General features: G+C 51.0%; 11 protein-coding genes across 11 annotated transcripts; 4 read left to right on the top strand and 7 right to left on the bottom strand.

Annotated features, from left to right (window-relative positions):
* Positions 1-720: 720 nt before the first annotated feature.
* Positions 721-2,877, bottom strand: hsp90 (chaperone Hsp90; the record flags this gene model as incomplete). Its single annotated transcript, XM_058459903.1, has 2 exons — positions 721-2,562; positions 2,620-2,877. 2 exons carry the CDS (start codon positions 2,875-2,877, stop codon positions 721-723), a joined length of 2,100 nt encoding a protein of 699 aa, XP_058323435.1.
* Positions 2,878-3,850: 973 nt separating this feature from the next.
* N7508_001838 (NTF2 and RRM domain protein) lies at positions 3,851-5,454 on the bottom strand (the record flags this gene model as incomplete). Its single annotated transcript, XM_058459904.1, has 2 exons — positions 3,851-5,092; positions 5,146-5,454. The coding sequence occupies 2 exons, from the start codon at positions 5,452-5,454 to the stop codon at positions 3,851-3,853; spliced, it is 1,551 nt and encodes a 516-aa protein (XP_058323436.1).
* A 1,234-nt stretch (positions 5,455-6,688) lies between these two features.
* On the bottom strand, positions 6,689-7,135 carry N7508_001839 (uncharacterized protein; the record flags this gene model as incomplete). The annotated part of the gene is made up of 2 exons (XM_058459905.1): positions 6,689-7,003; positions 7,085-7,135. 2 exons carry the CDS (start codon positions 7,133-7,135, stop codon positions 6,689-6,691), a joined length of 366 nt encoding a protein of 121 aa, XP_058323437.1.
* Positions 7,136-8,284: 1,149 nt separating this feature from the next.
* N7508_001840 (uncharacterized protein) lies at positions 8,285-9,990 on the top strand (the record flags this gene model as incomplete). The annotated part of the gene is made up of 4 exons (XM_058459906.1): positions 8,285-8,347; positions 8,407-8,437; positions 8,517-8,658; positions 8,721-9,990. 4 exons carry the CDS (start codon positions 8,285-8,287, stop codon positions 9,988-9,990), a joined length of 1,506 nt encoding a protein of 501 aa, XP_058323438.1.
* Positions 9,991-10,021: 31 nt separating this feature from the next.
* Positions 10,022-10,789, bottom strand: N7508_001841 (PMF1/NNF1 family protein; the record flags this gene model as incomplete). Its single annotated transcript, XM_058459907.1, has 2 exons — positions 10,022-10,316; positions 10,407-10,789. 2 exons carry the CDS (start codon positions 10,787-10,789, stop codon positions 10,022-10,024), a joined length of 678 nt encoding a protein of 225 aa, XP_058323439.1.
* Positions 10,790-11,150: 361 nt separating this feature from the next.
* N7508_001842 (putative cAMP receptor-like protein) lies at positions 11,151-12,641 on the bottom strand (the record flags this gene model as incomplete). The annotated part of the gene is made up of 4 exons (XM_058459908.1): positions 11,151-11,441; positions 11,525-12,058; positions 12,113-12,314; positions 12,385-12,641. The coding sequence occupies 4 exons, from the start codon at positions 12,639-12,641 to the stop codon at positions 11,151-11,153; spliced, it is 1,284 nt and encodes a 427-aa protein (XP_058323440.1).
* Positions 12,642-15,152: 2,511 nt separating this feature from the next.
* N7508_001843 (cyclin-dependent serine/threonine-protein kinase phoA) lies at positions 15,153-16,372 on the bottom strand (the record flags this gene model as incomplete). Its single annotated transcript, XM_058459909.1, has 3 exons — positions 15,153-16,058; positions 16,121-16,144; positions 16,202-16,372. 3 exons carry the CDS (start codon positions 16,370-16,372, stop codon positions 15,153-15,155), a joined length of 1,101 nt encoding a protein of 366 aa, XP_058323441.1.
* A 164-nt stretch (positions 16,373-16,536) lies between these two features.
* N7508_001844 (putative SIR2 family histone deacetylase) lies at positions 16,537-17,679 on the bottom strand (the record flags this gene model as incomplete). The annotated part of the gene is made up of 1 exon (XM_058459910.1): positions 16,537-17,679. The coding sequence occupies one exon, from the start codon at positions 17,677-17,679 to the stop codon at positions 16,537-16,539; it is 1,143 nt and encodes a 380-aa protein (XP_058323442.1).
* A 403-nt stretch (positions 17,680-18,082) lies between these two features.
* Positions 18,083-19,430, top strand: N7508_001845 (cation diffusion facilitator family transporter; the record flags this gene model as incomplete). The annotated part of the gene is made up of 2 exons (XM_058459911.1): positions 18,083-18,797; positions 18,856-19,430. The coding sequence occupies 2 exons, from the start codon at positions 18,083-18,085 to the stop codon at positions 19,428-19,430; spliced, it is 1,290 nt and encodes a 429-aa protein (XP_058323443.1).
* A 468-nt stretch (positions 19,431-19,898) lies between these two features.
* Positions 19,899-21,672, top strand: N7508_001846 (xylulokinase; the record flags this gene model as incomplete). The annotated part of the gene is made up of 2 exons (XM_058459912.1): positions 19,899-20,399; positions 20,452-21,672. The coding sequence occupies 2 exons, from the start codon at positions 19,899-19,901 to the stop codon at positions 21,670-21,672; spliced, it is 1,722 nt and encodes a 573-aa protein (XP_058323444.1).
* A 465-nt stretch (positions 21,673-22,137) lies between these two features.
* On the top strand, positions 22,138-25,338 carry N7508_001847 (Ran GTPase-binding protein LOS1; the record flags this gene model as incomplete). The annotated part of the gene is made up of 3 exons (XM_058459913.1): positions 22,138-24,751; positions 24,806-25,260; positions 25,312-25,338. The coding sequence occupies 3 exons, from the start codon at positions 22,138-22,140 to the stop codon at positions 25,336-25,338; spliced, it is 3,096 nt and encodes a 1,031-aa protein (XP_058323445.1).
* Positions 25,339-25,990: the final 652 nt, after the last annotated feature.

The raw sequence follows: 25,990 nt of genomic DNA on the forward strand, positions 1-25,990 counted from the left end.
GTTTGCATATCTTCACGTCTTGGACAACAGCATCTCTATGTGACAAGTTTCTCACACCAAGGGTACATGATTTCTATCTTTAATTCTCTCGAATTGCCGTTTACAGGGTACGCTCCAGGCTTGCTAGTTACACGGCCCGTAAAGCCGATGGAGCTGTACAATCCTGGAATTTGTGAGCATAAATGGCCAACCCGACAATGATACGAATTATAAGCTCCACGACTCTCGCGTTATACAACATCAGGGTATCTCACGCTTGAACCTACCCTCATTGATCTGCGTCTGATGCTTTGTCGACCAACCCAGCGGATGCCCCATGTCTGTTGTGGGAGACTGACTAATGTACTTCTTACAGGCTGGCCCCTCGTTATCGAGGCCGAGGTTTCAGAGTTGTCAGCCTGATTGACCAGATATGACTGGGTGTGTCAACTGCGAGGTAGCTAGCTGACTTTACCATGCGGCGAACTATCAACTTCATAGCTCACTTCAGTTAAGAACAATAGTGTAGGTGATAGAATACTACAGTAGAGGTTGTCTACGACGTCTACAGATCTACGATATTCATAAGATTGAGAAATAGTAAAATTTCATTGTAGAACACATAAGTAATAAAAAGAAAAAAAACATCACAGAGGGTCATATCCCGTTTCCCGTTTCCCGTAAGACTTTAAAAATTAGCAAGAGCAAAGAAGACCAAGATCAAAACTAAGGTTCAAAAATCTAGTCAACCTCCTCCATGGCGCTCTCGCCGGTAGCCTCGGCGGGAGCAGCAGCCTCGGTGGTGGCCTCGGCGGGAGCGGCGTCCTCCTCGATGTTCAGGCCCAGGGAGACGAGCTTGTGGATGCGCTCGGAGAAGCTGGCGGGCTCCTCGATGGTGAATCCAGAGACGAGCAGGGAGGTCTCGAAGAGGAGCTGGGTGATGGACTTGACGGTGCGGTCGTTCTCGCCGTCAGCCTCAACCTTTTTCTTGAGCTCCTTGATGATGGGGGACTTGGGGGAGATCTCGAAGGTCTTCTTGGAGGACATGTAGGAGGACATGGAGGTGTCACGGAGTGCCTGGGCCTTCATGATACGCTCCATGTTGGCGGACCAACCGAACTGGCCGGTACGGATGGCGCAGGGGGAGCCGACAAGCTTGTGGGAGACGACGACCTTCTCGACCTTGTCGCCGAGGACGTTCTTGAGGGCCTTGGCGAGGTCCTCGTACTCCTTCTCCTCAGCCTCACGCTCGGCCTTCTCCTCGTCGGTCTCCTCGAGCTCGAAGTCCTTGGTGATGTCGACGAGCTTCTTGCCGTCGTACTCCTTCAGCTGGGTGAAGGCGTACTCATCAATGGGGTCAACGAGGAACAGAACCTCGAAGTTCTTCTGCTTGAGGGTGTCCAGGAAGGGAGAGTTGGCAACAGCCTTGATGGACTCGCCAGTGATGTAGTACATGTTCTTCTGGTGCTCGGGCATGCGAGTGATGTAGTCGGCGAGGGAGGTGGCCTCATCACCAGACTTGGTGGACTGGTAGCGGAGGAGCTTGGCCAGAGTGGGGCGGTTTTGGGCGTCCTCGTGGATACCGAGCTTGATGTTCTTGCTGAAGGCCTGGTAGAACTTGTCGAACTGCTCACGGTCCTCAGCAATCTCGGTGAAGAGCTCGAGGGTCTTCTTGACGATGTTCTTCTTGATGACCTTCATGATCTTGTTCTGCTGAAGGGTCTCACGAGACAGGTTGAGGGGCAGGTCCTCGGAGTCGACGACACCCTTGACAAAGGAGAGCCACTCGGGGATGAGGTCGGTGGCATCGTCGGTGATGAAGACACGACGAACGTAGAGCTTGATGTTGTTCTTGGTCTTCTTAGTCTCGAAGAGGTCGAAGGGAGCGCGCTTGGGGACGAAAAGGATAGCGCGGAACTCGAGCTGACCCTCGACGGAGAAGTGCTTGACACCGAGGTGGTCCTCCCAGTCGTTGGAGAGCGACTTGTAGAAAGAAGCGTACTCCTCAGTGGTGATGTCGGTGGGGTTGCGAGTCCAGATGGGCTTGGTCTTGTTCAGCTCCTCCTCCTCGATCTTGGACTCCTTGACGGTCTTGGTCTTCTTCTCCTTCTTCTCCTCATCCTCATCGACCTCCTCGACCTTGGGCTTCTTCTCATCATCCTCCTCCTTAGACTCCTCAGCCTCCTCGTCGGGGACCTCGGTCTCGGTCTCCTTCAGGACGTGAAGGTAGATGGGGTAGGAGATGAACTCGGAGTGCTTGCGGACAACCTCCTTGATGCGGGCCTCGTTGAGGTAGTCCATCTGCTCATCCTTAAGGTGGAGGATGATCTTGGAACCGCGGCCGAGCTGCTCGCCCTCGGTGTCCTGGTTCAGGGTGAAGGTACCACCAGCAGCGGACTCCCAGATGTACTGCTCGTCATCGTTGTGCTTAGACACAAAGGTGACACGGTCAGCGACGAGGTAGGCAGAGTAGAAACCAACACCGAACTGGCCGATCATGGAGATATCAGCACCAGCGGAGAGGGCCTCCATGAACTGCTTGGTACCGGAGCGGGCAATTGTACCAAGGTTGTTGATGAGATCCTAAGAGACGAATATTAGTCATTGAGATCAAAAGTCATCAAAGTGGCAAATACTTACAGCCTTGGTCATACCAATACCGGTATCACGGATGGTGAGGGTCTTGTTCTCCAAGTCGGGGATAATGTCGATGCGCAGATCCTTGCACGAATCGAGCTTGGAGGGGTCGGAGAGAGCCTCATAGCGGATCTTGTCGAGAGCATCGGAGGCGTTGGAGATCAACTCACGAAGGAAGATTTCCTTGTTGGAGTAGACGGTGTTAATGATCAGCGAGAGCAGCTGAGAGATCTCAGCCTGGAACTCGAAGGTCTCGGGCATGATGGCGGTGTGACTGAAGAGTGAGCGGGTTAGAAAGAGAAGAGATAGAGAGATAGAGAGATGAGAGAGGAATTGAAGGGAAGGTAAGATGTGAGAGGTAGAGAGTCAAGCTTACAAGGAAAAGAATGGGAAATCAAAAAGGAGCTCTGGGGGGAGAAACCAAAGCAGAGAGTTGAAGAAAGTAGAAGAGGCGGGACGGTCGTTTTGTGTTTCCAAAAATTCTCTGGGTGGGTTTCTACGATGATCCAGCGACTTCCACCGGTCGGTCAGGCAACGTGATGCCCCTGCAGGTCGATATGTCTATATAGCTGTTCTAGAGGATTCTGGGGAATTGTGGACTATTTTAGTTCCCTAATTCCTTTGTGATACATGTACATTGCTTTATTTGAGGCTGTTGCGGCCTGAGGCACCCCGCTCTAGAATCTTCCCCATATCAAGGTCCTCTGTCTAGTCAATTCCTGTCGTATTTGATACTCCATACAATGTCCCAGAAGTCCTCATTTACAAAAAATAGAAACATAACAAAAAAAGGAGATACAAGAAAGACCGGAAAGGCGCACCACCGTTAAAACCTGAAGTTTGCTATGCTAGTGAAACAGAAATGCGATATCACGGAGATCATGAAAGTAATATGTTGATCGTCAAGTCGAAGAAAAGACCGATCCAGGGATAAAGAAGAAAAAAAGCAGAAAAGTTCGAGTTAAAACAAAAGTGCCCAGAGGAGGCAGGGAAAGAAACGCAACTTTTCCAGCCTACCCGGACCAACCGCTAATATGCACTGTGACGGGAAGAAAAAGGGGGAGGCAATAGTCACATAACATGTCATTAGAAGAGACGGGGCAAAAGAAAAAAAAAATGGGATCAAAAATGGGAGTAATACAGATCCTGGAAGATCGTCCGAAGAGAAGTCATTGATATGACTACACCGACGTGTGAAGGAGAACGGCGAGGATCGTCGGGATCGTGTAATTATTTAAGCAGCCTGAGCCTGGCTGCGGCCCTTGGCGGCAACGTTGCCGCTGCCGCCGCGGCCACGGGGAGCGAAACCTCCACGGCCATCGCGCTGGAAGCCACCACGGCCCTGGCTGCCGGCACGGTCACCACGGCCACGGCCGGATCCACGACCAGCGGGGAAGCCGTTGCCACCGAAGGCATTGCCACGGGGACGACGCTCCTCAACAAGGATCTGCTCGCTGCCAATCTGGTGGGGGTTGGCAGCAACGGCAGCAGCGTAACCAGAGGCCTGCTCGAACTCGACGAAGGCGCAGTTCTTGGGGCGGCTGACGTCAAAGTACTTCAGCTTGCCGAAACGAGCCAAGGTCTGCTTGAGCAGGCTGGCATCGACCTTCTCGTTGACGTTCTTAATGTAAGCGAGGGTAGTCTGCTCTTCGCCGGCGCGAGGCTGAGACTTCTTGTGGTCATGGCCGGCGGTTTGCCATCCGGCATCAGTGGAGCCAGTCTCCTGGGGACGAGCAGCCTCTGGGACGGGGGAGGTAGCAGCGGGCTGAGCGGCGGGAGCCTGAGCAGCGGGAGTGGCAGCCTTGGGAGCAGCAGGGGCAGCCGGGGCCGCAGCGGCCGCAGCCGCAGCCGCAGCCTTGGCGGGGCCCTTACCAGCAAGTGCGATGCTGGCCCAAGTCTTGGGAACAGCAGGGGTGGGAGCGGCGTCCTTCTCAGGAACCTCCTTGTCCTCGGGAACGGGAGAAGGCTCAGGAGTCTCAGGCTTCTCGTCGTTGACGACCTCAGCCTCAACGGCGGGAACGGGAGCAGGAGTCTCCTCAACAGCGGGGGTACCGTTGGTCTGAGGGGTGACCTCCTCGGGCTGCTCGGGCTGCTCAACCTCGCCGTTGGTCTCAGCCTCCTCGAGCTTCTCATCAACCTTGGTGGCAGCGACTTCCTCGGTCACCTGGGTCTCCTCAACCGGAGCCTCAGCGGCCTTGGGGGTCTCGGTAGCAGGCGCAGCGGGGGTAGGGGGCTCAGCAGCGATCTCTTCCTCCTCATCCACCATGTAACGGAAAATATCGTTGAGGACGTAGTAACCATTGGGCTGCTCAGCGAGAACAAAGGTCTGCACGAACTTGCGGGAAGGCTCGGACTTGTTGGAGATCTCACCAATAACGGAGACCAGGATGTTTTCGAAAGAAGCCTGAGAGTCGACGTTCAGGACGCGCACCTTGCACTCCTGGAAGTCGAGCTGCTTAATCTTATCATTGATAGCCTAGTGAGGGTATATGTTAGTGACATTCGCGTAGATGGATGGATTTAACGTACCTTGGTGCCGACGGTAACGGGCACGGACTCGGCCTCAGTGCCGAAGACCAACTGAGACCGCCGAGAGTAGAACAGGTGCAGCTTATCGGGGTTGCGGCTCATGGTGGTGTAGTACTGCTCGACAAAGTACCAGCCCACCTCATCCTTGGAGATGTCATTCTTCTGATCGGTAGGAGTAACAGTGGTAGGAGTGGAGGACTGGGCAGGCTGGAAGCTGGCCGCAGTGTTCATGGTTGCGTGGTTGAAGGAGTCGGGGTAACCATGGGCAGGGTAGTTGCCATTGATGGGAACTTGAGTCATGTCGGCCATAGCGTCAGATTGAGGGGTTTTGTCTTGGGGAAATGAGATTAATTGTGGCCGAGCGCGATGGAGATGAGTGGTACTGTAGAAACCAAAAGCTTTTTGGCAAAGGTGGAAGTGATAAGAAAGCGATGAAAGGTCTAAATATGAAGCAGTTTTGAATTCCCTCGCTTCACTGGATGCGCATTAGTCTTCGCATCCCGGACCGAAGTGGACATGTGGATCAAACTCACAATGCGATATGGACCTAGCAACAATGCAAGCAATTGAGGAGATCCGAAGGAAAGGCAGAAAAGAGCCGAGGAAAGGAAAAAAAAGGAGGGGTCTTAAGAATGCGGCAGATGAAGTATAGCTGCGATGAGAATCCGGGAAGACTCTTGTGTGTGGCGGATAAATTGGAGGTGGGGATTTGAAGCCGACTGGAGATGGAAATCAAAAGGATCAAGAAAAAGATCTCGGAGATAGGACGGAGATGAAGAAGTAGGAGGGAGAATGGAAGTAAAAGAGATGGAATGAAGCTGTGGAAATTCGCCTTCGAAGAAAAAGCGACTTCCTTCTTGACTCCGTGCGGGTTTCGCGTGGGCTTGGCTATACACCGCCCGGCAGAATTGTATCCAGATCAGGCTTAGTATATCAGAAGCTTACTATGAAGAGTTAACTGTTTGCTTTATTGGAGGCTAAATATAAGAACAAAACATATAGGGCAGATGAGGGGGGTTCCACTGAGTCCACTGCTCGTGCATTGTATACCTGTGGAGATTGTGTCAGGTCTCGAGACTGGTGGTTCCGTACCAAAGAGAAAGACTATTGGTTATATTTATGGTAAATCTAGCAGTAGACTCTAGGAACACTGACCGATATCAAGCATAAATCAGAGAAACGCTGTCAAAAAATGAACATATGATTTTTGTAACAAATCAAGACAAGGGAAAGCCATCTAAAATAACAGACAAGATCCACAATTGACACTCAAAAGAAAGAAACAATGCGAATCTCAAGTCAAAACGCCGCAAACTGATCCTAAAAAAAGAAAGGGGGTATGATAAGACATTAAAGGGTGCTCGACTGTGAAACCGACAACAATCATGAGAGCCGTGCCGACAGGCTCGGATAGAGGATGCAGACCTCCAACCCAGAAAAAAGAGAAAAAAAAAAAAAGAAGAAAAGATTGGAGGCAAATCACACAGAGTAGCAGAAAAACACCATTGCAAGTGTAGCTCCGGACTGGCAGATAGAATTGAGATCAAGAATCAGCTGCCGCGGCATCCTTCTCGGAGAGAGGCTTGCGCATGACAGCGTCTTGGCTAGTCATTCTCCGGCCCAGAGCACGCTCGACCTTAGCGCCGAGAGCGAGCTTGTTCAAGTTGTCTGATTTCTCCTCGGTGGGCACGAAGCGCTGCTTGGTGAGGGGCTTGTTCTCGAGGCGCTCGAAGCCGTCGTGGAGGTGGGTGATGTCGGCGATTCTGGGGTCACCGCTGGGAAGGCTGCCAGTTGTGCGATCGGAAGCAGCCAGCGAGGGGTTTCCGCTGATGGTGGAGAAGCGCTTTGAGTTTCGGTTCTGCGAGAGTGTTAGACTGAGGAATGTCGCCCTGAGGGACAGGAGGGGTATAGGGGGCAAAGCGTGGAAGTGGTCACCTACCGACTGGGCCATGATGGGACGTTCCGAATCAAGAGACTGTTGGCGAGCCATTTCGAATAGAGTAGACGTTGTAAAAGGGGATGCGCCGGGAGATGGACACGGGTTGTGTAGACTAAACGCCTGTGCAGAAAAGCCTGGTTAGCGTCTTCTAAGCGGAAACAATTCTTCAGCAAGGGGCACATACGCAGGGGATGCAAAAGTCCGGGGAGCAAGAAGCTGAAAGTTGGGAAGTTCGGGCGCAAAGGGTTTCCTTCACTTCAAGCAAGTCTCAGGAGAGGCCAAACGGGGTGGGTCGTGTTAAAAGTGGTGGGGAATTAATTGTAAAGGGGGTCGGATGGATGGGAGGTGGCTTAAAAGGATCGCCGTTATGAAACTCGGTCTCCGACATTCACTCCTCTCTGATATCATGAGCTTCTTTGCCACTTTGCCACGTGCGGTCCACGCGAGCTCGGCTATAGTTTGGGCTTCTGAGGTCAACTAAGACATTTTTGTATTGACTTCATTAGAGTAATAATACATCTTGGAATACCTTGATGACCTATGATGCTTTCTCCATGCATATACATCCTAACAAGGAACACTTGCCATCTGATATGTATCCAAATGCCGGATTTGCCTGTGCAATGTATAGGCTACACGGCATACTGCACCCCTTTTCACACCATACCACAAAAGTACTGTATTGAAATCATACGACTGCGTCTCACAAAGAGTAGCGCTATAGCCTGGCCTATCGTAAGTTATAAGTTGTTCCGATAAGAGCATGAAAGAGCACAATTTACCTCATATGCTCCGTACATACAAGCGTCTATCCAAGCCATTCAAGCAATCCATATTAGAGTCTCGGAGTGGAGTTGGCCGTTAATGCCAAAGTCGGTCCTTAAATGGTACATGCTGTATTGTATAAGGGTATCTTGACTAGTTGAGCAACGAGTGACATTCCTAGACAAAGTCCTCCTCCTGTCTTTGGCACTTATAATTGGACCAAGAAACAAGAAATAATAGGCATCGGAGTCCAAGCAAGTTGTTCCAAATAAAGTAGGCGGTGTAGAAGCTATGTAATTTCCCACCCACCCCGCCTCACTCCGCGTAGATTTTGCCGGATCTAATTACACAATTGTGCAAAGCTCACCTCATACAGTCAATCTTCTTCCAAACACCAGTCAAAACCCCAGCTGAAGACAGACAAAGCCCGCAATAATGCCCAAGCACAAGTCTTTCCTCAAGGAGACAAAGTCCAAGAAGAAGTCCGCTTCGAAGCAGGTATGTTATATTGACATACCCACAACACAGTCCAATCATGATCTCATAACTCGACATAGGCTCCAGTGACGGCCGATGATTACCTTGCTGGTAAGTCCAACATAAGCCTCAATATAATACAACACAAATGATATCCATAGTAAATGCGAATAACGCTAACCAATACTAGCGGGCGTCGAGCTAGAAGAAGCAGGCGAGAAATGGCGAGCCGGCGATGCAGCCAAATCCATGCGATTTTTCATGCGAGCTATCACAAACTACGACGAAGGACTGCAGAAACACCCCGGGACATTCGATCTAGCCTATAACAAGTATGTGAAGGGAAAATGTTGGTCTGCATTTCTACCTAAACTATCTCTGACACTCCATCTAGAGCCCGAGTCCAATACGAAATCACCCAACATCCCAAGCTAGCAGCACAACTCCCAGCCCCACAGGGAGAGATTCTGCAGGTGGCACTGCAGTCGCACCGGGAGGCGCTGGTCCTGGAACAGGACAATGCTGACGTGTTGTTCAATTCGGGCCAGGTGCTGACGAGTCTAGCGGAGTCGATATCGAACTCTAAGCACCCTAGTGATGAGCAGCTTATGCAGGCTGGCACTTATTTGCAAGAGGCCATTGAGTTGTTCCAGCGGTGTTTGATGGTGCAGGAGATGAAGTATACCGAGAGGCAGGAGGAGATTGAGGCGATGGAGTCTGGGGTTATGCCGCCCCAGGCGCCGGAGCCCGTGGAGCAGACGCAACCGCAAGCCGAGGCTGCTGGTGAGGAGCCGGAGCAGGAACAGGAGCAGTGGGCTATGATTGTTGAGCCCATCACGAAGAATACCCTGGTTGATACTGCCGTGGCGCAATTGGAGACCTTGACCACGTTGTGCAACTTGTTGACATTCAACCCGGGTGCCGGTGGTGTTGGCTGGGTGCAGGAGTATTCATCAGAGCTGGTGGAGTCGCGGCTCCCTGCCTATGCCGAGGGCTCGGACAGGCAGTATGAGGCGGGTTTGGCGCGGGCCAAATTCATTTGTGCATTGAACGAGCTTCTGTACCGTGGTGGACACACCGATATCCAAACATACCAGCAGGAGGTTGGGCAGGTGTTTGGGCCGGACCTGGTCGTCTCCGCGGACCCTGAAGGACTTTGCGCTAAAGCGGATGCGCTTACATCACTCAATGCATCGCTCAACGACATTCCCCCATCTGAGGATGATGAGGCATTCGAGAACGCAGTGGCAGTCCGGTGGAAATCGCTCTCGACAGCCTTGGAAGCTTTGACAGTTGCATCCAAACACCCAGACGCCGACAACCTGCCCAAAATCCACATTGGACGGGGAGACGTGGAGATGCATCGCTGGCGACTGGGTCGCGCTCCTTGGAACCATGCCATGGCAAAACAGAATGGCGCCATGCTCCTGCGCAATGCGCAAACATACTACCGCGGCGCAGCTGCATTAGCCCGCCGCGACGGAGCCACCGACGAAGAAAGGGACGGATCATGCAAGGAAGCAATTGCCGCAGCACTGGAAGGTCAGGATACCAAGCTCGAGCAGCTCAAAAGAACCGTCCTCCAGCAACTGGTCGCCGTAGCACAAGATATGGTGGAAGACGGAATGGTGGACGGAAGAGAATTGAGTGCGCTGATCTCATGAAATGACTGAAATCACCTGAGCACACAAGCCCTCACAGACCCGAACGAGCATTTACCTCCTCATCCATCTGGACCGCATCCTGGCGAAGATGATGCTCCTTGCTGAACTGCGTGGCAGCAGAAGCAGCTCCCTCAATATCAGAAACCACATAACCAAGATGCGCCAGCAGTTGTTCGATTTCCTGTCTCTGCGACTGAACAGTCTGCGCCAGCTGCGTGTTCTCCGCATGCGTTACTTTAAGTCTGTCATTCAGGGTCGACTGCGCTTCCTGCAGATACGGCGTGAGGTGTGCCTTGTACAGGTCTTCTGCGCCGAGGGTATGTGGACTGTGAAACGAACGTCAGAAAAAAACCCCAAATTAAAAGCCACATCATCCATGGCCAAATGAGTGTTGTAGATCGTAATATTCAACGTACACAGTCCTCTCAGAATCCTCATCCTCCTCCTGGTCCCTCCTCGCCCTAGCCTCACCGACCAATCGATCCAATTCATTAAGATGCGGTACGACATCCCGCTCCGCAATGATCTCCTCAAACTCGGCTTTCGCGCTCTCTTCTAGCTTCGCGTTTAATTGTCGCCAAACACTCTCTAGACTGGCAGGAACATGGCGCGCCGGTGTAGGGAAGCAGCTTGCAAAATTCGCATATGAGTTTGCGCGAAGTGTGCGCGCCAAAGCTTGGTCGAAAACTTGGTGCAGACGTGAAGCGCGAGGGCCGGGAGCTTGGGGAACTTGGGCTGGCGGGGGAGGGGAGGGCGATGCTGCTGGTGGTTGGTGGGTGTTTGGTTCGGATTCGGCCATTGTGCGTGGTTGTATGAGTTGGATTATGTTGGTAAGTAGGATATTGAGGTGTAAGATGATCTTTGGATATGTCGAGAGGGTGTGTATAGGGTTGTTGACGTTCAGGAATTTGGTGATTCTTTCATTGACCGGATTCAACGCGACGCGACGGTCACGTGTTTTATAGGGTGGTTGGGACATTTAAGCGCAATTATTTGATTATACTTCTGCTGGAATTCAACTCAAGATCTCAAGAACGCTGAAAGGTATACATAGTACATAAGTCATAAAATTAGGGTGTGTTGCCAAAAATTGGGATAATCAAATGGATGCCAGCCAGCCCTAAGTAGATTCATGCAAACCAAAACAACAATATTGCACGTCAATGGTGCATACTATCATCCTCCAATATAACAGGAATTTTTGAGCTTGTGGAACCTTTTCGTATATGAGCAGGTTTCATCTTTGCCTTGAAACGGGATATATGGCATAAATCTATGTGTGCACGAATATCCTGCCAAAGCAATTTGAACGCCGGCCATGAAATCGAGACGTATATCAGACTATTCCAAAAGCCTTGAAGTGGAAGGACAAAAGCACCAACAAAGTTGAGACCGAATGAGACACTGTCTGGGTGAGCGAATGAGTAGGCTCTGTTGATCGTAGATGGGACCTGAAGTTGAGTAATTAGCATCCAATACATAAAGCAAATGTTGAATCCATAAGAACAAGTCTAACAATAGAAATACAACATACCCAAGTCACAAGCAAAGCAATAAAAAACAACATGGCATACTTAGTATACGCCCAAGCAGCCGAATTAGCCTCAGTAGCAATAGACCTCCGCTGCGAAACAGATTCCCTATTCGCTCGCCCAGCCCTAGCCTGACCATCGCTCTGAAGCGGACAAGGAGCTGGTCTCGAACTATGCTCCAAATCAAGCGGTACATCTCCAAACCTCCCACCCTGAATGGTAACAGAGTATGGCTTGAAAGCAGCGGACGGAAGACCGTGTGGTCCACCACTAGGAGTCCGCTGCTCAGGCGTGTAGCAGTCAATCTCCCTGGTAACCTGGATACCAGCCATTGTAGCAAAGGGGGAGACAGGAGGTACTAGATCAGGATCGAGAGAATCAATACAACCGAGGTTTCGAAGTTGGCGTCGTTTTTGGTAGATTACTGATCCTGCTCGGAGGTAGATGGCGAATGTTAGTGAGATGATGAACCAAACTGGTCCGTAGAAGAGGGCTATGCGGAGGAAGTCCCATGGTACTGCAACCCAGCACCATAGCTGTGAAGTGGGTTAGTCCACATTTTGTATCGAGAAGGTTGTTTAATATCTTACGATTGCAGAGCCATAGACCCGACCTCGAGCCTGGGTTTTGACGAAGAAGTATGCAAAAGCTGGGATGAAGGGTACGCCGTAGCAGAACAAGGCATATTTCCATTCTAGCTGGCGGAGTTGTTCGGAGCCATACTTGTGGAAGAAGGTTAGGTAGACGTTGCATGCCATCGCAAAGGTCCATAGGGCGTCGGCGGGCATGAACCTACACAGGATCATATCAGCGATGATCTGGAAAGAAAGACAAGAAAGTAAGCAGAAAGGTGGATACTTACCATTGAACTAAGAAGCCCTGGAACTGACATAGCGCACTATCATCACTTATATGAATTCCATCCTGGCTTATGATAGCGGCTACGTTGGCCATGATATTACCCCACGATGCATAAAACACGAGCCGGTTGATAGGTTTACGAAAAGAAGTCGACCAGATGAACGTGGAGACAATGACGAACGTGCCCATCAAGGAAATTGTCGAGCAGACCCGTTCTGTGACTGAGATTGCCCACATTTCCTGTTCTGACAGTCCCATGGTTTATCATGGTATAGCAAGCACGTAGCCGAGAAGAGGAGGTCTTCACCCCCAGGGTAGAAAATCTTATCAAAATACGGACCGAAGGATGAGAGGAAGAGAGAAGGTCAGACCCTCATGATCGATAGGGTATGTCGTAGATCTTCTCTACACTTGGGCTTACGGGCCGAGTCGATGGCATAGCCTGTTTATCATCCGCACAAGGATTCGGGATGAATGCTAATTGCTGTGGAGAGATCCGATTGGTATGTTTGATTTGGCTTTCAGGGACGTCTTTTAAATGGGCTCACAGTTTCAAACACACCGTATGGAGCCAGGTTGCGGCCGAGTGCCAGTGGGAAGACGTGAGCCTGGGATGCACGGGCAATCCAGGATTTGTTATTGGATCAGAAACCGGGAGACTGCAGAGAAATGGGAGGGGTGGCCTGTGTCACTGTACACGTAACTAGGTACTATCAAGACATGTAACGTTGGGCAGCGTTGAAAGAACAAGCCTCAAAGGGAGGTGACCTGACACAAATGGCACAAGCCAAGCAACTAAGTAAAGAAGAGCCGTATGTAAAACCAGTTATGTGTGACGGCCTATTACCTGCAGAGGTCTGAATTAGAAGAGACTTGTGGCCCTACGTCAGGAAAGACAGGAAGGCGAAAGGTGATGATGTATTCGATCTGAGCGTAGCTTGTAGCTCAGTGGCGTAGCAAAAGTATTTAACCTCGAGTACTTCGGGCCAGGACCCACTTTTTAAATACTGCCAGCAGAAACCTCGAAAATTGAATGCAATTTAATAGCTAGTATGGCACCCGTTATACTTAATAATATCAGCTACCATATGAGGCATTGTCCCCGATGAATGCTTAAATAGATCAATATCTAGACCTTTCCATGCTTTCTGCGCAGCTTCCAGTAGCAAATTTAGCGTAGATGCGCTATTAGGAAGCTGCATAAGATTAGGATAATGCTTAAGAATTTCGGCTTTTAGCAACGCCTAGAGGTTCCCGATTGGGTTTAAATCAAGCGAAAGGAAAACTTTTCTATGATATCGTATTCGAGCATATTTGAAGTGTCCCGTACGATATATGCCATGTGAATAGGCGTGTTATCTTGCTCGAAAAAAACTTTATGGTTGATACTATTAAGTAGCGCAGGCAAGATGCGTCTATAGAGCTCTTTGGTCGTACGTGAAGAAACGCCACCTCTTCGAGATTGGGAATCTCCGAACAGTGGAATATGGCCCGATCGACGCGGAAGACCGGAAAAAGCAGCCCGAAATATTTGCTTAACTTGCTTCACTCCTCGCAATAGAACCATTTGAACTTGATATCCTTCCCTTCTTTTGAATGCTGAAAAACTGATCTTTCGGATGTATAAAAGTATATCCTTGACGCTAGCCAATTCCACGTTTAACCGTATATTCATTAGACTATAGACGCGAGCCCAATCCTCCGACGTAAAATACTGATATTAAAGAGCCCAGCGTAGACGTTGTTTTTTTTTAGCGTGTAAAGGCACTAATGACAGATGCTGTATTTTCCTCTATTTTCGAAGACCTATTTCGTGGGTGAGATGCCAAATTGACGAACGGTGGACCCTAAAATCAACCTCTCGAAGTAGATCCTTGATCAAAATTGACGGGTTTTCTTGTATAGTATCGTAAGTATCGTAGTAATGGTCTCGGTCCGCTTCTGTGAACTTCCTAAAGGTGCCTAAGCGTGGAAGGCTTTTATATTTTTGACGTTTTGCTGGGTAAGCGTATACTGAATAGTTGAGCGTCGGGAAAGCGCTGTTCCTTGATAGTTGTAGCACCCCAACCGTTTGTAGCATGTAATTCGCAGATCTTAGCCCGAGTAAGGCAGTCATGTTCTGGGCTTCTGATTCCGCGTGTAGGAGGCAGTGTTATAGCAAGAGAGAGAGAGAGAAATGCATTGTAAATTATAGCGTATATACCGGCGCGTAATGCGAGTTTTGACGTACTGTTAAGTAGGCGGTAAAAGAAGCGGTTAGGTTAAAAATGGGTCCCGAAGTACTCGCGGTCAAATACTTTTGAGACGCCACTATCTGCATCACGTGGTATAAGGTCACGTGACTACTCCAGCTATGTAACAAGAATCGGGACATCATCCGAGGTTCAAGATAATAGTCCTACGCTTTTCTCTCTGCCCGGAGACATCTTCAAACCAACCCTATAGTATTTTTACTCCTCAATACAAGCATAAGCCGAGAAACCCTAACTGATTGCAAATCAAACGGGCAAGGCCAAAAGCTGTTCCTTAGGTAGTGTCCGGATTGAATGGCATTCGTTTTTTGAACAGAGCAGAAAATTGATAAGTTATCTGCCTCGGATCACAATATAGCATCTCCAAGCAGGCTCGTCTCCAACAAAGAATGCCCCCGCAATGTGAAAGGTAGAAAAAAGAAAAAAGCAAAACCACGATCATCGGGTATAACGCCGAATTCTCCCATGTCCATTGTTCTAATCGAGCTCGTCATCTCGTCATGCGTGGTCTAGACCATTAATACGCAGGTTGGGGTGGGATCATGCCCCCATACCCAGTCATCTGCTGCTGCTGTTGCTGCTGCTGCAACTTAGCCTGGATCTGGGGGAGATCGTGGAACCACGGGTGCTGTAGGGCCTCGTTTGCACTGATACGCATCTCTGGGCGAAGCTGGAGCATGCGGTTCAGCAGGTCCATGCCAATATGGTCCATTTGAGGGACGATCAGGGAGAGGTCCTGTGTGGCGTAGATATGGAAGTTGGGCTTGTACTCCGGAAGTTGAGAGATGCCTGGCCATGTGCGCTCCGATGGTGTACCCATCAGACGGAAGATCTTTGTCAATTGATCCTCGTTGGTTGTGCCTGGGAAGAGCGGCCGACCCGTGTACATCTCGGCCATGATACATCCGGCGGACCAGATGTCGATGCTGGTATTGTAGGTGCGACTACCCAGGAGAACATCCGGCGCCCGGTACCACAGAGTGACGACTTCATTAGAGAAGGTGTTGACTGGGATACCGAAAGCGCGGGCTAGACCAAAGTCACCCAGCTTGAGTTGTCCCTTCTTATTAATGAGCAGGTTCTGTGGCTTGAGATCGCGGTGAAGGACCCGGTTGTCATGACAGAAGGCGATGCCCTTGAGAAGCTGGTGCATAAAGGACTTGACGGTGGCGGGGTCCAGTTGGCCGCGATCACCGCGGGTGTCCATATATCTTTTGAGATCTCGGTCCATGAACTCGAAAACGAGCATGAGTTTGTTCTCGGTGTGGATGACATCGTATAGCGAGACAATACTCTCGTGTTTCAACTCCTTCATCAGGGAGATCTCACGAATAGCCGTGGAAGGGGTGCCTTCCTCCGAATCGAGATGGATTTCCTTCAGCGCTACCATCTCTCCAGTCTGGCGGTTACGACCTTTGAAGACCTATTACGTATCAGCGGTGAACGGCGTGCGATCACGGAAACCGAGGGATTATCGAGACATACGGTAGCATAGGTACCTTCACCGAGCTAAAGAGGGAGGACATAGTCAGCGAGAGTTGGGGATACGTATAGACCAGGACAAACCTTTTCCAGCTGCTGGAAGGAACTGGGCTGCTGGGACTTATCCATGACTTGTGGAATAGGAGCCGACGGCCCTGGCTTGGGTTTGGGTTTAGAGTGAAAAAGAAAAGAGCTTGGGGAGACAAGACTGGAGGCGATCTTAAAAGGATGTGCAGGATCCCTAAGCCGATCCATGCTGAGACGTGAGGGAGGAGCCCCGCGTCTCAGAACGGCCCGGGAGTCATCGACTTTGGCTGAGTGAGCATCTACAAGTATTTTCGTTATTTGGCAAAACATTCAATTTTGATATTTATTTCAGTTGTATTTCAGTTATATTTGAGTGTTTCTTTGAGTTTAATTTATAGTTCATTCACAGGGAGTTGTGATACAACGGTCGGTAGGATATTCTGCGACGGATGGCTGCATCGCACATGGGCACTGGGCTCATCCTCGATGTCGCCAAAGAGCATGGTTTCATTCCTCACTCCACCGACATTGACAATGCCAATTGGCATGCCTCGTTTGTGGGCTCGTTCCACCAAGCGCCACGCTGAGTAGGTTGCCAGGCTGCTGCCCAGTATGAGTAGCCGCCCAGCATCGTCGATCGCTTCTTCAGCCGCTGTCTTGACCAATGGGTCGATGTTTTCACCGAACATGATCACTGCAGGTTTCAAAATGCCAGCAGTTGAATTCGGTAACCACGCACCATCGCTCTCCACCTCTACATGTCCCTTGGTACCGTCTTTCTGCATAGGAGGGTTCTCCAAACAGGTTGGACACGAGGGATACCGGAAGGTAGAATATGGCGCCTTTGCAAGATCAACGTCACCATCCGGATTGAGCTTCAAGCCTTTCCGCCGCTGCTCTTCCGGGTTCTCGGTATCGAGTGCGCCCATCTCGACCATTTGCGCAAGGAACTCCGCCCACGCTGGGTTCAATCTCTCCAACGACGCCTGAAAATCAGCACGGGGAAGCTGACTCCGACAGCTCGTGCAGACGACCGATCGTAGGTATCCGTGTAGTTCGAGGGTATCGAGTTCCGGGTGCGCGAGGGAATGGAACGAGTCGACATTCTGCGTCACGACAGAACTAATGTATCCCTTGTCACTGAGACCTTTGATAGCCCAGTGAGTTGAGTTTGGCTTAGCTTTCACTAGTCCGGGCCACCCGACGAAGCTGCGAGCCCAATAACGCTTACGCGACTCATGACGTGAGATGAACTCGTGGAAGTAAATCGGTCGATAGGATTTGTTTCGTCGGTAAGTGCCCTGGTCACCTCGATAGTCTGACAGACCAGATGCGACAGAAATGCCTGCGCCGGTCAGTAGGACCGTTTGAGAATGTCTTCCCACATCGACGCCACGGAGATGGAGGGACGGTGGCGCCGTGAAGAAACGACCGACTGCATCAATGGCACCTGTCAATGTACGTGCAGACTGCGGCACTATAATTGCTGGGGGTAGCGGGCCCGTAAAAGGGATTCGAATCGCAGGCGTCGTCATTGAAGACGCATCCTCCGTCTCAGATGTCTTGGCAGAGGAATAAGAGCAGAGGTTCTCCAACGGATTGCGTAGTTCTTGGCTGCGGGTCGCTGCTTATACTTGGAAAAGGTAGGATTCGTCAAGGCTGACAAAGGAAGAGATTGATTAGGTAGGGTATATTGCTCTGTAGTTATTTTAGGATATTCAATAATTCAGATAAATCCCTAATTCCGCAACTAAGACTTAAGTGCGGAAAGCAGATCACTAATGCGAGCATTCAGATTGGAGAAGAAGTCAAGAATCTCCAGGGCAAAGGCGGATTACATGATCGGAGCCATTCCCCCATTCGTCCTGACTTGATGTTTCTTTGTAGACACCCTGTCCAGATACCCTTGTTGGCCGTGCTCGCGTGTCTACTAGAGCAATGCCGCTGACGCAGCCCCTGCGGTGCAGGCTTCGTCCATCCCTCCACTCTATCCGCATTTCCAGTCTCCGGTCCGCGCAGCGTCGCATACTTACCTCCGCTCCCTTTTTAAAAGACGCTTCCTCCTTTCTGTTCCATTCCAGACCTCGAGCTCTTCGTACACCCCTTGCCATGACACAAACTCGCGGACATGGCGGTCACGGCCACCACCACCACCACCACCATCATGACAACACCTACTTGACCTCTACGAACAAACGCGATGCTGGCGTTCGCATTACCCGCATTGGCTTGGTTGCCAACCTCTGCATGGCCATTGGAAAGTTCATTGGTGGCTACGTCTTTCACTCTCAATCCCTGATTGCCGATGCATACCACGCACTCACCGATCTCGTGTCCGACTTTTTGACCCTTGGAACTGTCGCCTGGTCCTTGAAGCCCCCAAGTGAACGGTTCCCCAATGGCTACGGAAAGGTCGAGAGCATTGGTGCTCTGGGGGTGAGCGGTCTCCTTCTTTGCGGTGGAGTGTTTATGGGTCTCAATGCGGGACAGGTCCTGCTGGCGCAGTTCTACCCAGACGTGGCTGAAACAATAGCTCACTCTGGGATGCTGGGACATGGTCACTCGCATAGTCACGGGCCCATTGGTCCCAGCATCCACGCTGCGTGGATTGCTGCTGGGTCGATTGTTGTTAAGGAGTGGCTTTACCGTGCTAGTAAGTCCAAGGACCTTGGGGGAAGTATTTATCCACCAATTGATTAACAACTCTATAGCTATGAAGGTTGCTGAAGAGCGCAAGTCCTCGGTCCTCGCATCTAACGCCATTCACCACCGGATCGATTCCCTCACGAGTATTGTCGCCCTGTTCACAATTGGAGGAAGCTATGTCTTCCAGGACGCCACCTGGCTGGATCCGGTTGGTGGACTCCTGATCTCTTTGATGGTAATCAAAGCTGGTTGGGGTAACACATGTACCTCTCTTTTGGAGTTGGCCGATACCACTGTCGATGAAGATGTGCGAACTTCGGTGGAGGACGCTACCATGAAGGCATTATCCGAGCTCGAGGGTGGTAATGATATCAAGGTCCGCGACGTGCAAGGCATGAAGTCTGGACAGAACTACCTGATGGATATTGAGTTGGCTGTCCCCGGCGCCTGGCCTATCAGCCGGTCTCAAACGATTGAACAGAGTGTCCGTCACACTGTTGGAACTGGAGTTCGTGGTGTGAAGCGGATCAAGGTCCGTTTCATTCCGGTGGAACAGCAGGAGCTCACCTTCTCTGATGAGTTTGTTGCACAAGATTCCAGTGCTGACCCTGAGCCTGAGAGTCACCATAAGCACCAATAGTGATGATACCCGAGAAGTCTGTGTGTATAGATATATAATATACTGGACTACTGTGCTCCGTTTAAGCCTTGTGATCTTATAGTGGAGACCTCAATTCAACCGAGAATTTAGCAGAACCCTATTTACCCGGTGTCTCGGGGTGAACTTGCTCTGATTATGCATGGGAAATCATTACAGCCCTACTTGGCGCTCGGTCTATCTTTCCCAGTATGAAAAAGTATGAAGTGTAGATATCAACCGGTGGCAGTTGGAAAGTCTCAACCGGCTATAGTTCATCCCTTGACATCATTGCGGGTTCACCCCAGGATCTCGCCGCTTTCACTCTGCTCTCTAATACATTTAACCCCTCCCTGATCTTTAGCCTACGAGTCTTTCTCATCTTACTTAAATTGTTAAATCGTTGTATTGATTCTGCGAGCCATTGCTGTCGCAGAGTAATTGTTTTCTGTCATTACGTCGTTCCCCACCATGGCGTCTGACAGCCCACTCTACATTGGCTTCGACCTCTCAACGCAGCAGTTGAAAGGTCTGGTTGTCAATTCTGACCTCAAGGTCGTTTACATCGCCAAATTTGACTTTGATGCCGACTCGCACGGCTTTCCGATCAAGAAAGGTGTTCTGAACAATGAAGCAGAGCACGAGGTGTTTGCTCCGGTCGCCCTGTGGCTGCAGGCACTGGACGGTGTCTTGGAAAGTCTGCGCAAGCAAGGTCTTGACTTCAACCGAGTGAAAGGAATCAGCGGCGCAGGACAGCAACACGGAAGTGTATACTGGGGTCAGGATGCGGAGAAGCTCCTTTGCAATCTAGACCCGAAGAAGTCCCTCGAAACACAGCTGGAGGGTGCTTTCTCCCACCCATACAGCCCCAATTGGCAGGATTCGAGCACGCAGAAGGAATGTGACGAGTTTGATGCGGCTCTTGGTGACCCTGAGCATTTGGCACTAGCCACAGGAAGCAAAGCACACCATGTAAGACCCCTGGAGTCTATCCAGAGTGACAAGCATGCTAACACTTCATCAGAGATTCACAGGTCCTCAGATCCTCCGCTTCACGAGGAAGCACCCAGAGGTTTATCAGAAAACATCGAGAATCTCCCTGGTTTCGTCCTTCCTGGCGTCGCTCTTCCTGGGTCATGTAGCCCCATTCGACATCTCCGACGTATGCGGCATGAATTTGTGGAACATCAAGAAGGGGGTTTACGATGACCGCCTGATCCAGCTCTGCTCGGGTGTCTTTGAAGTCGAGGAACTCAAGCGCAAGCTCGGGGAGGTACCGGAAGATGGAGGACTGCACCTTGGCCACGTCCATTCATACTTCGTGGAGCGCTTCGGCTTCAGTCCCGATTGTACAGTGATCCCAGCAACCGGAGACAACCCAGCGACTATTCTGTCGCTACCCCTGCGACCATCAGATGCCATGGTTTCCCTGGGCACATCGACCACCTTCCTGATGTCCACTCCTAGCTACGTACCCGATCCCGCCACACACTTCTTTAACCACCCAACGACCCCCGCATTGTACATGTTCATGCTGTGCTACAAGAACGGCGGCTTGGCCCGTGAACAAGTCCGAGACGCACTCAATGAGAGCCTAAAGGATACCCCTGCCCAACCCTGGGCCAACTTCGACAAGGTTGCGCTGCAGACTCCCCCGTTGGGCCAGCGGGATTCTACAGGCCCGATGAAGATGGGCCTGTTCTTCCCCCGACATGAAATTGTGCCCAACATCCGCAAAGGCCAGTGGCGCTTCACATATGATCCAAGCACAGAAAGTCTGCAAGAGACTACTGATGGATGGACTACCCAGGATGAAGCCAGGGCTATTGTTGAGAGTCAGATGATCTCACTGCGTCTGCGTTCTAAGGAGCTGACACAGAGCCCTGGTAATGGACTTCCTGCTCAGCCCCGACGGGTTTACCTCGTTGGTGGAGGATCCAAGAACAAGGCCATCGCTAAGATTGCTGGTGAGATTCTGGGTGGTGTTGAGGGTGTGTATCAGCTCGATGTTAGCGATAATGCCTGTGCCCTTGGTGCTGCATACAAGGCTGTCTGGGGTATTGAGAGACAGCCAGGTCAGACCTTTGAAAACCTGGTCGGCCAGCGGTGGAACGAGGACCAGTTCGTTGAGAGAATTGCCGAGGGTTACCAGAAGGGTGTCTTTGAGAAATATGGCCAAGCTGTTGAAGGGTTTGCGAAGATGGAGCAGCAGGTATTGAAGCAAGAGGCAGAGAAGGGCATCTAAAAGTAATCTAGACTGGATATAACACATAAAATAAGACATGAGGTATAAAATGTATGGAGTGAGCTATGACGAAAGATGGGGCACGGGGTTTTGTGCAGCCCCTTGCCCTAGTAGACACATTCACAAAGAACTGAGCAACCTCGACTCTCTACTCCGTACTACTATTTCTGCTTATTGAATCCCTTTGTCTACTTAATCTTCAATTCGACTAGCGAAGGCGGAAACCAGGCACGGAAACTCGATTACGGGATACCATGGATGATATCGTCCTCCACTGAAAAACAATTTTATCAACACACACACCCCTCCTCTCTCCGCTCCCCTTCCACGCTACAGGGAGACAGGGACGATGGAAGAACAGGTGAGTTTATTCAATCTCTGCTCAATTAAAATGCACAAAATTTCCCCTACACCTATCCCCATACCGCCCCTCCCCCACCCTACAGCCCTTCCCCTCAGCACGAGATGATTGACACCGCACAGGTAGCAAATGCCATTGAGATCGCCTGGAATCCGACCTCTGACCAAGCTCTAAAATCGCAAGCCTTCGACTACCTCAATCAACTTCGCTCCGACCCCTCCGGATGGCAGGTCTGCCTCGCCCTCTTCACCAAGTCCCCACAGCAGCCCGAGATCGTACGGCATGTAAGCTTGGAGATTGTCAATAGTGCCGCTCAGGTCGGTCTGATCGATCCAGCCTCGATGCTGGTCGTTCGTGATGGTCTGTTGGGTTACCTCCGCCAGGTGTACGGGCCCGAAGGCTCTGCTACGCCTGACGCTCCGTACATCCAAAACAAAATCGCACAGACGGTCACCTATCTCTTCTCCTCACTTTACGCTAATGGTTGGGAGACATGCATCGACGATCTTCTCTCTCTGACTTGCAAGTCTGCAGCGAGCTCGGGGCGGGACAACCAGCTAGGAATTATTTTCTACCTGCGCGTGCTCAACTCGATTCATGAGGAGATTGGCGATGTGCTGGTTTCGAGGTCTCGCGGTGAGCAGGACAAGGCGAACACGCTGAAGGACTTGATTCGTGAGAGGGACATGCAGAAAATTGCCAACTCGTGGCAGGAGATTATGGCGGTCTGGCGGGACGGCGATGATTTGATTGTTGAGATGTGCTTGAAGGCTGTTGGTACGTGGGTCAGCTGGATTGATATTGGCTTGGTCGTGAACCAAACCATGCTGGACCTGCTGTTCCAGCAGCTTGGACGGGCTGAAAAACAGGAACTCCGGGAAGGCGAGCAGCGGGTGCGCGATGCGGCTGTTGATGTTTTCACCGAGATCATTGGCAAGAAGATGAAGCCTTCAGACAAGATTGAGATGATTGTTTTCTTGAACCTCGACTCGATCATTACGCAGCTGTCGAACAGCCCTCCCCTACGAGAGAACCGCTTCACATTCAAGTACGATACCGATTTGGCCGAAACCGTTGCCAAGCTTGTCAACAACACTGTCGTGGATATTGTGCGGGTTTTGGAGAACGACAGCGGACCTATTAAGGAGAAAGCAGACAACCTTTTGCAGGTCTTCCTACCACACATTCTGCGATTCTTCTCGGACGAGTACGACGAAGTGTGCTCGACTGTTATTCCTTGCGTCAACGACACCCTCACCTACATTCGCAAACTTGCCAAGGCGAACCCATCCTTCGAAGCGCGCAACAAGTCCATTTTGCTTCCTATTCTCAAGGCTATTGTTGCGAAGATGCGCTACGATGAGACCTCCAACTGGGGTGACGAGGATGAGCAGACCGATGAGGCCGAGTTCCAGGACTTGCGCAAGAGACTGGGTGTTTTGCAGCAGATCATCGCCTCTGCTGATGAGCAGCTTTACATTGATGCCATCTCAGAGGTCGTTGGAACTACTTTCGAGAATCTGCGGGCTTCTGGAGGCCAGCTTGACTGGCGTGATCTTGACCTGGCGCTGCACGAGATGTTCTTGTTCGGTGATCTGGCCGTCAAGGGTGGCAGTCTGTACCTGAAGGGTGCTCCCACTGGTGTCGCTGCGAGCCGCCTCATCGAGATGATGCTCCGCATGGTTGAATCTGACATCCGATCCTTCACCCACCCCGCCACCCAACTTCAGTACATGGAAATCTGTGTTCGTTACAGCTCGTTCTTCACCCACCACACCCACCTTATCCCCGGTGTTTTGGAGAGCTTCCTTCAGCTTGTGCACCACCCTGTGCGCAAGGTCAAGACTCGTTCGTGGTACCTCTTCCAACGTCTCGCGAGACAGCTCCGTAGCCAGATTGGCAACGTTGCACAGACCGTTGTGGAGGCACTCGGTGACTTGTTGGTTATCCAGGCTGAGTTGCCCTCGGAGGGTGATGACGGTGATGAGATGTCCTCCGAGGATCACGAGGGCTCTGCAGATGCCGTCTTCAACAGCCAGCTGTATCTCTTCGAGTCCGTTGGAATAATCTGCTCGACTCCCGGTGTTGCTGCCGACAAGCAGGTTCTCTACGCCCAGTCTGTGCTGAACCCTGTCTTCGGAGACATGGAGCGCAACCTCGAAGCCGCCAAGGCCAACGACGAGCGCGCTTTGCTGCAGATCCACCACGATATCATGGCCCTGGGAACACTCGCCCGAGGCTTCTCCGACTGGCAGCCGGGCACCAGCTCGCCATCCGCCCTTCCTGCGCCAGAGGTGTCAGCAGCTTTCTCCCAGGTCGCTGAGGCTACCCTTGTTGCGCTCGAGTCCCTCAAGGCCTCGTTCAACATTCGAACCGCTGCTCGCTTTGCATTCTCCCGTCTCATCGGTGTTCTGGGTGCACAAATTCTCCCTCAGCTACCCCGCTGGATCGATGGACTATTGACACAAACGTCGTCACGCGATGAGATGGCCCTCTTCCTTCGCCTTTTGGACCAGGTTATCTTCGGGTTTAAGGGTGAAATATATAGCATCCTCGATACTCTCTTGACTCCATTCCTGCAGCGAGTTTTCTCCGGTATTGCTGATCCCACCACCGGTACTGATGACGAGATTCAGCTTGCCGAGTTGAAGCGGGAGTACCTGAACTTTTTGTTGGCTGTGCTGAACAATGATCTGGGAGCCGTGATTATTAGCGAGAGTGAGTGTTATTACATTCGCCCCATCTCCATCTAACAATACTAATTACCTATAGAAAACCAATCCATTTTCGAAACCGTCATTACCACACTGGAGCACTTCGCCAAAGATATCGACGACTTCACCACTGCCAAGATGGCATTCTCCGTGTTGGTCCGCATGGCTGGCTCCTGGGGCGGACCAGACATCGCCCCAGCCCCTACCAACGGCGCAGCACCGGCTGCAGTCGCACTCCCCGGCTTTGGCGGTTTCATGATTACTCGTTTCTCTCCTCTGTGCTGGGCGCTCCCAACCACCCCGTCCTTCAACTCGAAGGATGCACAGGCCAAGCAAGTCCTTGCCGAGGCCGGTGGTCTCCAGCGCACCATCTACAACAAGACAGGCATGGAGTACGCGGAATACCTGCGGGGCCAGGAACTACCCGGAATGGGCATGGGTGCTCCCCTCATTGAGGAGTTTTTGACTGCATTGAGCCAGTCGGACGTGAAAGGGTTCCGGCAATTCTTCCCAGTATGTTTCAACTCCTTCTCCTCTTCAGACCCCTACTAACTCCTCCCGCAGTCATTCATCCAACGATTGAGCGCATGAAGCTTCCTTGTCTCCTCTCTCTATCTGCTTTCTAGATTCCCCCATGCCATATTTATGTTTTGACGCGACGAGGTAATGTCTATCCTCCCACCGCATCCCAATCCCGCCCCCATTACAAACCCCAAACACCCCCTCCGAGTGCCTCCATCTCCGCCATCTTCTATACCATCTATCATCCAAGATAGCCGATCTACATGTGGGCACATGAACCCCGCAAGAAATATCAATAAGGCTAGATCAAAGACTCGCGGGAGCAACCCAAATCCAACCCAAAACCAAAACCAAAAACATTTGCCTGTCTTCAAAAGTTCCGAGTAAATAGCGCACTCCTCCACCATCCATCGTCGAATCCGGACCATCTATCTGCTTTTAGTTCTCGTTTCAGCATTCAGCATTCTGTCTGTCTCCTGCTGAGTTCTTGGTCATGGTGCATTCGCATTGTGGAGTTTCGTTCTCCGCCTTTTTCATGTCCATCCATATCCATATCCATATCCGTTTCGTATGAATATCAATATCAATATCCAATTTCATGTCATTACCCATCTTGGCGATTGATTTCGTTCTCTGGTTTTGCGATGTCTTGTCTTGCAGCACAGAAGGATAGGCCAAAAGGGTATCTTTTTTTTCTCATCCTAGGACTTGTGTTGCGTCA

This window comes from Penicillium antarcticum (assembly GCF_028974205.1).
Source record: "Penicillium antarcticum strain IBT 31339 chromosome Unknown utg000002l_segment0_segment0, whole genome shotgun sequence".
In the NCBI taxonomy this organism is placed as follows: domain Eukaryota; kingdom Fungi; phylum Ascomycota; class Eurotiomycetes; order Eurotiales; family Aspergillaceae; genus Penicillium; species Penicillium antarcticum.